This window comes from Crocuta crocuta, unplaced genomic scaffold (assembly GCF_008692635.1).
Source record: "Crocuta crocuta isolate KB4526 unplaced genomic scaffold, BGI_CrCroc_1.0 scaffold288, whole genome shotgun sequence".
NCBI classification, from domain to species: domain Eukaryota; kingdom Metazoa; phylum Chordata; class Mammalia; order Carnivora; family Hyaenidae; genus Crocuta; species Crocuta crocuta.
The window spans coordinates 2,528,263-2,538,363 of record NW_027532607.1 but is presented as its reverse complement, the minus strand read 5'-3'; the positions used below and the strand labels follow the sequence as shown (position 1 = coordinate 2,538,363).

At 54.4% G+C, this 10,101-nt stretch overlaps 1 protein-coding gene across 3 annotated transcripts in view; it reads right to left on the bottom strand.

The window, feature by feature from the left end:
* Positions 1 to 2,113: 2,113 nt before the first annotated feature.
* Positions 2,114 to 10,101, bottom strand: part of MAP3K3 (mitogen-activated protein kinase kinase kinase 3) — a 51,934-nt gene continuing 43,946 nt past the window's right edge. For 2 of the 3 annotated variants that reach the window (XM_077780310.1, XM_077780311.1), the window contains exons 9-16: positions 9,760 to 9,827; positions 9,464 to 9,556; positions 8,671 to 8,862; positions 7,792 to 7,940; positions 7,018 to 7,149; positions 6,406 to 6,535; positions 5,893 to 6,070; positions 2,114 to 4,854 (exon numbers count right to left, since the gene is read on the bottom strand). In XM_077780310.1, the coding sequence (XP_077636436.1) occupies positions 4,626 to 4,854; positions 5,893 to 6,070; positions 6,406 to 6,535; positions 7,018 to 7,149; positions 7,792 to 7,940; positions 8,671 to 8,862; positions 9,464 to 9,556; positions 9,760 to 9,827 (1,171 nt within the window). In that variant the 3' untranslated portion in view covers positions 2,114 to 4,625. Of the gene's footprint in view, positions 4,855 to 5,171; positions 5,361 to 5,892; positions 6,071 to 6,405; positions 6,536 to 7,017; positions 7,150 to 7,791; positions 7,941 to 8,670; positions 8,863 to 9,463; positions 9,557 to 9,759; positions 9,828 to 10,101 lie in introns of those variants that run through there. The other variant, XM_077780312.1, reaches the window with a different exon arrangement.

The following is a 10,101-nucleotide window of genomic DNA, read 5'->3' as shown; positions in this document are numbered from 1 at the left end:
GGTGGTTTGGAAACAAGGTTTGGGGTTTGCTCACCACCCTGCTTCCTACTTCTTTCAGCCTACCCCACCTCACCCCATGGCCCCCTGGGAGGCCCCCAAGCCCAGCTTCCCTATCTAGGTGCCTTTTCTCCAGCAAGGAGTCAGCATGCCCCCTCAGGGTCCCAAGCTCCCTCACTGCCACCTGGGGTCCTCTGTGGCCCCCATGTCTCCCCATCTACCTCTGCCCTTAGCCTGGTCCTGAGCCATGGAGACTGGAGGAAGGAGAGCCAGCGAGTCCTCACTGGGCTTTACAGAATGCCCACCAAGGTCCTGTGGGGGGAAGGGAGGGAGAGGTTGATTAGCTCTGCCCTCCCCCCTCCCCCCATAGGCAAAGCAGGGCATGCCCAGTGGGGCTGGGGACCCATCTTGCACCACGGGAGACAAGAAGCGGAAGTTAAAGCACCGCCAGGCTGAGAGCCACAGAGACTGGCTGGGTGGGGGCTGGCCATTAGCCATGCTCCCCTCCTCTTGTCCCCTATTGCTGCCGGTTCTGACTGTTGTGATCAACCCTGTTTTAAACATGTTTTAACAGATCCTGACTCTGTATTATGTGGGCTGATGGGGGGGGAGGGGCTTTGTGGCAGGAAAGATACAGACTGGTCATGTAGAGGTGACAGGGGACATGGTCAACCCAGAGCACTCCTGGCCTTGATTGGAGTGGGGTAGGGGGCTGGCGATGGGTGTTAGGGAAATACCAGCCAGCCAGAGAAAAAGGGGGTGCTCCTTTTTCAACAGCCAGGTCTCCATGCTGTCATACCCAGAGTAGTTTTATAACTGAAACTTCATGCCGGTTAAGAGAGTGAGGTCAGGCCTGGGTGCCTAGTTTGCTCAGTTTGTAGAACATGTGGCTCTTGATCTCAGAGTTGTGAGTTCAAACCCCACATTGGGTGTGGAGCCTATTAAAAAAAGACAAAAAAAGAAGGAGTCAGGCCATCAGTAGGTGATGGAGCCTGGCCTCACTGCACTTCAATATATTGCAAGGCAGATCCCTTCTTGTCCTTGCCTGGACCCCCTGTGCCCTGGAAATCAGCAAAGGTTGGTGGAGATTCAGCAGATTCAGCAAGTGCTGTAAATGGGTTTCTGGTTTGCTGTGTCCTTCCCCATCTGTCATCTTCCCCTTGCTTTTTCAAGCTCTGGGGAGTGGGGCAGCCATGATCACTGTCCCATGTAGTTCAAGAAGAAACAGCTTGTCTGCTTCTCTGAGGGACAACAGTTTACAACAGGGCAAATAGTGTAAGCCTGGAGGAACTGAGACACCCCCACCCCCAGCAGATTACAGGCAGGAAATCTGGGTTGTCCTGTCCCACACCCAACTGTCCTGATTTCCCCCACACTGTCCTTGGGCTACATGAACTGGTGGAGGAAGAGGGCTGACTCCTGGGGGATTTGCTGCCACCACCCCGTACAATTCCTTAAGTACCTCATGGCCATAGGACAGAATAGGAAGCTGGGACTCACTCTGGTGTCAGATGGGCCACTGTGCTGTGTTGGGGTGGACCCTGCCCTTGAAGCAGCAGAGCTACCACTCAGCAGAGGTGGCCCTGGGTCATCAGCATGAGAGCTGACAGCCTCATGCAAAGCAGGCACAAATTTTTCACTGGAGGCTTCAGGTGGGACAAGGATGGTCTCTCCCAGCTCTGAGCTAAGCATCAGCAGTAGGTGGCCCAGGGAGTGTTGCCAGAGAGGCGGCTCCTTGGAGGTGCCTGAGCCCCGTCCTGCAAGGATATAGCGCCAGGGAGTACGTACCTGCAGTGGGAAGATTATTAGATGCCACAAAGGTCCTGGAAACCCAGCCACCGGTGACACTTAGGTCAGGTGGGGCTGACAGTAGTACCACCTTGATAATCAGCTGTGATAGAAGCACCCTCAGCAGAGCTCTTGGGAGTCGGGGAAGAAGGGAGCCACCTCTGAGCTAACAGTGGTACCAGCCAAGTCATCCCCTCCTAAGACCCCTCTTAGAGTCAAGTTTTCTGCTGAGAGACAGAAGCTGGTTGTTGGACATCATAGCTGGCTCCTCTCGGGCAAACACCTACTCCACTCCTCAGCCAAAAGCATTTCCACAGGACCCCTTGGGTATAAATGATCCCTTTTATTGTAAGTAATGCGCGACACTGGCCTGGCTTTGCACTGCAAGCCCTCGGTCGAGATATAGTCAAATAACTATGGCTGCAGGTTGTTCTGCACGATCCACAATTCAGACACAGACACAGAGTGAGGGGGCCGGGAGGGGCCGGAGGGTGGCAGGGTGCAGACTGTCCCTAGCCCTGACCTCTCCGTGAAGGTCTGGCCAAGGCTGACATAGCCCACGGAATGATGAGCAAATGGCAGCATGGCCCTTCCCACAGCAAGCCTGGGGCTGCCAGGGGGCTGCCTTTCAGAATCTTTGGGCCCAGGCTGTCCTAGGCCCATAACTTGTCATCTGGGTTAATTAATATAAAGACAATAAATTAAAATTAAGCAACAGCTTGGTCCTGAGGATGCTGAGCCAGCATGTCCACAGTTTTTGGCACAAAAAAGTCAGGGTCTTTTGTTTTTTGGAGTGCAGCGTTTGTTGGCTTGTTTGTAAATTCACTTTTAAAACCCATTCCCTGTGAGGTAAGAGCCTGGGGGGTGGGACACACGGAGTCGTCTTGCGGCGCGGGCACCGTGCTCTGCTTCCCCTTGGGGCACAGGGACTGGGCACAGGGGTGTGGGCCCAAGAAGAGTGCTGCAGCCATCAGGATGGGGTCGCGGAGAGGCCAAGCTGCCACCTGGCAGCTTTGGTCAAGATGAGGGGCCAGTCCCCACCCTGGGCAAGGGCCGAGGTGGAGACAGGAGCACACTGCTCACTGTCTTCACGGGGCTGGGCTGGAGGTGCCTGACAGGCCCCTGATGGAAAAGGGTGGAAACAGAGGGGCCAAGGCCCAACTGGCACCGTGCAACACACATTCCCGCAAAACCAGCTGCTTTCATTTTCTCTTCTCTCTCTCGAGGCGTCCATCACCTGTAACAATCTAGAATTGATATATATAAAAACCATCAAATATGATCTGAGATATAAATTAACAAGTACAAGGCCTCACATTACATGATGTGAAAAGGCTAAAAACAGCGATAGAAACTACATTCATAAAAGTGCATCGTCAACATACAACGAAGGCTTTGGCTTGTTCTGGTGCCCGTGGGGAAGTGGGCATGGCTGGCAATGAGCTGCCTGGCACTAATCCCCAGCTCCCTGGAGAGACCCATCCCTGGGCACTGGCTTTGTTGTTGTTGTTGTTGTTCTTTTAATGACAACTCCCAAGGAACTGGGTGTTGGGAAGGAGGAGCTCTAGCAATAGGCACATTTTGGAGGGGAGGGGCCGGAAGAAAGGACCAGCGCCCAGGCTGAGGTAAATAAGGCCAACTCTAAGCTGCTTGGAGATACTGGCTCCCCGACCCCTGCTACTATTCCTCCTCCAAGAAGGGAAAGAGGCTGAGACCTCATGGGGATGGGCAAGGCTGGCCAAGGAGGAACAGAGATGGTAGTTTGGGACACAGTTGGTGACATCATATGGGCTCTCCCTTCTACCAGGCGGAGAGGACTCTGGCCTAGAATGGTCACGACTCACAGACAACCCGATACAACTTCCCTGGCCATGCAGAAGAGCCTGCCCAGGGCTCAGAGTGACCAGCGGGGTCAGATGCCCTCACCACGCTGTCCATCTTCCTTTCTGCTCCAGTGGGGAGACAGGTGCCAGGTCAGGAACACAAAGGTCATTACCTTCAGCTCTTTCCAATCCAGCTCAAAGGCCCAAGCCCACAACAGGGATACTCGGAACCCAAGGGCACGCAAAGTCTCCAGTTTAGAAACTGGGTACAGCATAAGAGTGACTCCAACTTGTAAAACAGAGACAATTGCATTGACAAAACTGGGTCTCCCCCCTAAAGTGGGGGCAGTTCCACATCTCAGGCCCCTGCTGGGGGTGGGGAGGGGGCGCAGGGTCATGGGAGCAGGCAGGATGGGCTCCTCCTTCCCTGAATAAGGCAGCATAACATTTGCTTCAATCATCTTTGGTAAAGGACAGGGACTGGCAAAGCTGGCCTGGGGGCTCTGGGGAGAGCACAGCCTGGACCTCTGCCTTCCATTGGCTGTGGGATGCTGGGCTTGACCTCAGGCTTGGGTGGGCTCATTCAGCCCAGAGATGCCCTGGTGGTCTCCAGACATGGGGAGGAGAAACAAAATAACACTCTGCATGAAAGTTAACACTATTCAGACCCTTGTGTCTGTCCTGTGCCCCCAGACCCTTGGGGCTCTGGTGCCGACTGCAGTGTCAGGACACAGCCCCGAGGGTAAGGCCCTCAGTGCTTTGCACACTGTCCCTAGCCCCTTCCCCTCCACACTGAGCTTAGGATGCTGGAGCAGGCTGGGGGCTCCCAGTCCTTGAGGCTGCAGCCACCCACCCTGGCTCTGAGCCCCAGCAGTGGAAGGGGCACAGACAAACGCTGGTTGGACTGGAGCTCCATGGTCCACAGCCTTGCCTGGGAGAAGCAGCAGCTTTGCTGAGCCCCAAAGCAGCCCCTTGCCTGTGCAACAGGGGCGGCGGGCCGCAGCATGCCTTAAGAGCTCAGTACACGAGCTGTGCAAAGTGGTGTGTGAGCAGCTCTTCAGCCGAAGGTCTCTGGCGGGCCTCCACAAAAATACGCCTCAGGAAGTCCCGGCCGTGCTCAGAGATGTGGGAGGGCAGCTGAGGATTGGTGGGCTGGGTGGCAATCTTGAAAATGGCGGCCATGGCTTCATATTCTGCCCAAGGTGGTTTCTCTGTCAGCATCTCTACCACAGTGCAGCCCAGGCTCCTGGAGAGAAAATCCCATGTCACCCCTTGGTCAGCCCCAGGCTCCCTGACCTGCCCACTGCTGTGAAAGGAGGTGCCTTTCTCAGAACACCCTGAGGCAGGATGGGCCATGCTCAGGGTTGACACCTCTGTGGAGGGTCCTCAAAGCCAGAAGAGGCCTCAAAGCACTGCTGGCTTCATCTACATGGGCTTCATCAACCTACACCCACCCAGGAAGGTCTTGAGATTGGGGAAGAGACCCCTTAGCATGGACAGAAAGAGCTCTGAGATAACCGTATTAGTCTACTGCTGTTGAACAAATTACTATGAGCCCAGTGGCATAAGAAATACACAGATTTATTCTGGAGATCAGAAGTCTAGTAGAACTAGTCTCCATGGGCTGAACTGAATGTGTCTGCGTCAAGGCTCTGCTTGAAGAGGCTGCCAGCACCCCTTGGATCATGGCCCCTTCCAGCTTCTTGCTTCCACTGTCACCTCTCTTGCTACCCACTCTGGGCAAAGGCCCTTCTGTCACATAAGGACATATTTACAAGTTATGGGGTCAGTACATGGACACCTTCAGGGAGCCATACTCAGCCCACCACAATAACATTGTGCGAGGAAGAGACACTCTCACGACCTCCAGGCCCTTTCAGAGTATGGACATGAAATGAGATAGAGCAAATGCAAGCCATCTTAACACTAGGATAAAGGAAGAAGCTTTCGACTATTTAACAACTGACCCAGGACTTCAGAATGGGTCTACTTCTTTTAGGGATTTAGCAAACATTAGGGATGTTTTCCGTGGCCTAAGTTCCCAGCAGTAACAAACAGGTGCTATCTGGGGTTAAAACGCAACGCATTTGTTGTATGGGCTGCTGCAGGCACCGACTCCCCCACACATGCAAAGCCTGCCTCCCAGCGCAGCTGCCAAGAGGAAGCCTCCTCTTCCTCCAACCACACCACGACATTTCAAATGAGCCCTCACAGCTTATTTCTAGGTTGGAGTCTCTACAGCCCAGACATGGATATGCCATCCCAGCACGTCCCTGGCACTCACCACACGTCTGCCTTCCTTCCGTAGCCCTCACCGCTGATCACCTCAGGGCTCATCCAGTACGGTGTGCCCGTGACTGAGCGCATGCCTGTGCCTGACATGCAGATGGTCTGCAGGCGCTTGCTGGCCCCAAAGTCCCCCAGCTTCACATTCCCGGCAGAGTCTCGGAGGATGTTGGCTCCTAAGACAAGAAAGGGCAGAGGCTGCAACCCTGGACCCTCTGGGCATTTTCTACCATCCACCCTATTCCACTCCTTCCCAGGTCACAGGGCTGCTGGGGAGGATAGACTCTACCATTAATTGGACACGAACAGAAACACACTACTGGCTCAGCCCTACAGCATGAAATGATCATCACCATGGCCAACATCTGCACAGCACCCGACAAGCATTTTCCCAAAGTGCTCAACCAATCTACACCAACCCCCAAAGAAGCAATTAGGGTCCTACTTTTCAGAAAACCCAGAATGCTTAAGTGATCCAGTCTTGGGGACCCCACAACTTATGCCTGCTCACCCTTGATGTCTCGGTGAACGATCATGTTGCTATGCAGGTAGGACATGCCCTCCAGGATCTGCCGGGTATACTTGCGGGTCACACTCTCTGTCAGAGCTCCATAGGCCTTCAACTGGTCTTTCACTGAGCCCTACAGCCACAGGAGTCAGGAGTCAGCTCAGGAAGGGGTCAGAAGGGGACAAGGCTATTCCCAGCCCCTAGCATTGCAGCAAAGGAGTAATTCAGCCAACCACCATAAGCGATGCACCAGGCTTTGCTAGGGGTTACTGGGCACCTTGGAGAACAGTATGACGCATCCTTTCCTTTGAGCAATGTGTGACCCACATCCAGAAGGGAGGGGCCTCTGCACCAGCTACAGGCAGTACTTACTGGACAGTGCAATCACCCTGTAAGCTTTGGGTCAGGGTGGCCTGGGACACTTCACATCCCACACCATCACTGCAGCCAGATGTAGGGCCCCCCTGGACTTTGAGTATCACCTCACCTTCTCCCCTGAGCCTCTGGTGTCTCAAGTGATCAGAAGCATGTCCAAGGACCCCCTCCCCCAGAGTCTACGGCCCAGGTCTAGCCCTCCTTTGTGTGTGTCCCCCACATGCACCAAGGAGAACATACCCCTGGCATGTACTCCATGAAGATGGTCAGAGTCTTCTCGGCACGGTCCCGCAGGCAGCCGTAGTATTGCACTATGCGCTCGTGCTGCAGGTTCTTCAGCAGCTGGATCTCACACTCCAGGGCACTCACCTCCTGGGGGAGGGGCTCAGAGGTCACCTTGGCTTCCAGGGCCCTGGCTCTAACCACCCGGGATCAGCTCAACTTCCCTAGTAAGTGACTTTAGAGGGGGTCTGTCTGCCTCTGGAACTTAAGCTGGAGCAAAGAGGTCTCTCCCAACTGTCTGGCCCTTGGACACTACGCTGGGCAGCCCACGGGATGGTGGCATTCCCATGCTGGAAGAGGGAAGGCAGTGGGGTAGGAGAATGGGCTGTGCGTGCTTAGTTAAGGTAACTGCTGTATTTGTCCACTGAGGCTGGAGTATAGGCCACACTCAAAGCTGAACTCCAAAGATAAGTTCCTACCTGGACTGAGGGCTGAGAGAGGCTGTGTGTCTGGTGAGGGTGGCCAGGCGCTGGCCACTGCCTCTTGGTTTGGGTGGTTTGGTACTTTGGCATCAACTCAGTATCTCATACTCAATCCCTCCCCTAGGGGGTTTGATGCTCTTTGGACCACAGTCCCTTTGTTCCATGGCCATGGCCAGGGTGGAGAGCAAGGGAACTTAGGAAGAATGATGGGGGAAGCATCTTGTAGCATCTTGAGCAGTTAGTTTATGCAATGAGACAGGCACTTTACTGGGGGGTGGGGGGGACTGCCAGACCATGCAGAAGTCAGTACCTTGCTTGTCTCAGGGCTGTCTGGGTCAAACTGGACCTGTTTGGAAGCAAGTTCACGTCCTGTGTCCACATCGTAGCACAAATAGACCCTGCCGAAGGCACCCTGGCCCAGGAGCTTCCCACGGCGCCAATTGATGGGGGCACTAGGAGCTATAGGAGAATGGAAGGAAAGAGCATTAGCTCAGGCACATTATTTTCTGAGATGTTGCCTCAGTCTCCAGAGGCTCTGTGACAGCACCTCTGGCTCAAGACCCCCTCTTAGTCCTCAGCCCAGCATCCCCACCACTCTGGAGCAGGCCCAGTGCCCTGATTAGTTGGACCATTAGGCCCATGTGCTGAGAAGCAAATGGTTGGCTAACATCATGGTTAAATGCTCTTCTGCATCGATCAAATATCTTTACTTCCTAAATCCCTAAATACTTTTTAAAATTAATTTATTTTATTGGGGGCGGGGGGCAGAGAGAATCTCAAGCAAGCTCCACACCATCAGCACAGAGCCCGATGCAGGGCTCAAACTCATGAACTGTGAGATCATGACCTGAGCTGAAACCAAGAGTAGGACGCTTAACTGACTGAGCCATCCAGGTGCCCCCCCCCGCCCCAAATACTTTCATACAGCAAGGACTCAGAAGACTGCTCTTCTGTTTAAATATGGACAAACGAGAGACCAGAGAGGCGAAGGGGCTTGTTGCACAGCAGAGGACCAAGGCCTAAGGCCTAGGGGATGTGCCCACCCACAGTCTCTTTCAGTGTGGTGAGAACGGGCCAGAGCAGCCTGCCGCTGAGCTGAACAAGCCCAGTGGACCACTGGCCTCCTGCCCTGGAGCTTGTCTGAGTGCCCCCCTGGGTGGTCTCCTCCTAGCCGGGGCCCACTCCTCACACTTGGTCGGCACAGTCCTCTCCTGCACAGAGAGGGCATTTTCACTGTCCGCACTCCGCAGGCGCCCTCTGGGGTCCAGGTACTGCACTGCTAGACCCATGTTTTCGCCATTTGTGCTCAGGGAACGGCTGGAGGGCACCAGGGTAAAGAGGTTGCCTTGATGACGCCGTATTCGGGGAAATGTTCTTCTGCCTGAAGGAGTGCAGGGGCCAGAGAAGAGCAAGTCAGACCCCTGCCCACAAGGCTAAATGTGCACACCGCACCATTCACCCATCTGCCCTTTCACCTAACTGATGCCAGAATAGCTAATGTCAAAGCACCTTGAGAATCAGGACAAAAGCAGGAATTAGAAAGCAGCCACCGATGGCTCAGGAAGCCCTGGCCAAAGGGAAGGCACAGGGCTGGCCCGTGGGTGCCACATCACTCACAAGCACAATCCACTGCTGCAGTCTGTTTTCCCTGGCATGGTAATCCCCAACCAAACCTTCGTGGAAGCTCCATTCTGTCTGCTGCCATGGGGCAGAAGAGGGCGCTGGAGAGCTGGTGTCATGGAGCACGCTCAGACAAAGGACAGTGTTCCCAGGGCCAGCCAGCATCTTGGTTTCCAAATGCCACCCTTCCCCCCATCTCCCCTCAGTCTCTAGAACCTCACATCTGGGCACACTTCCTCAGGAATAAAGGAAACATGGGGTCTGGGGTGCCTGGGCACAGTCCCTGGCAGTGGCTTTCCTGTGGCAAAACTCTGGGTCCCTTCTAAGGGAGCCAGCAGGGGGCAGGGTGGAGGTGCACTCACCCTCGTTGTAGTCCTTGTGGTGCACAGACACGTGGTAGCGCCGGGGGTAGGTTCCACCTTTGACCCCTTTGTCATACAGCTGAGTTTCCCGATCTGAATAAGATAGAGGAACCGCTGGTTTCTGGGTAGATGAATGTGAGTGAGCCATTTAAGACCTTGTCACCTGAGACCTCAGAACAGCAGGCCCGAGGAGAATTAGAGTACAGCCCTGGCTTCCCAACTCAGCTAGCCAAGCAGAATGCCTACAGCCCCACCCAGAAGTCCTGCAGTGCTCATCCAGGCTCTGGGGGACTCACCAGAGAACTCCTGTCTGTTGTCAGGGAAGCTCTGGGCTCGGGACATTCTCGATTTCCGGAGGGATGGGCTGGAAAAAACAAAACAACACCACGATGTGGACATCGGCTCAGCGTACTTGGAAAGGCTGCCCATGAGGGCAGAAGGCAGGATATACAGACGGATTCTCTTCTCTAACTCCCTCCCACATTATTACATGGGATAGAAAACTGAGAAAACAAGGTATCCAGACTGCTTAGCTTACCACAGTACCTGCTTGGTGTGGAATCTTGTTCTCACAGTTTAGGAGGGAAGCAGAGTTAGAGAGAAACAGCCCTCTTCAGAGTTCAGCCTTCTACTACTTT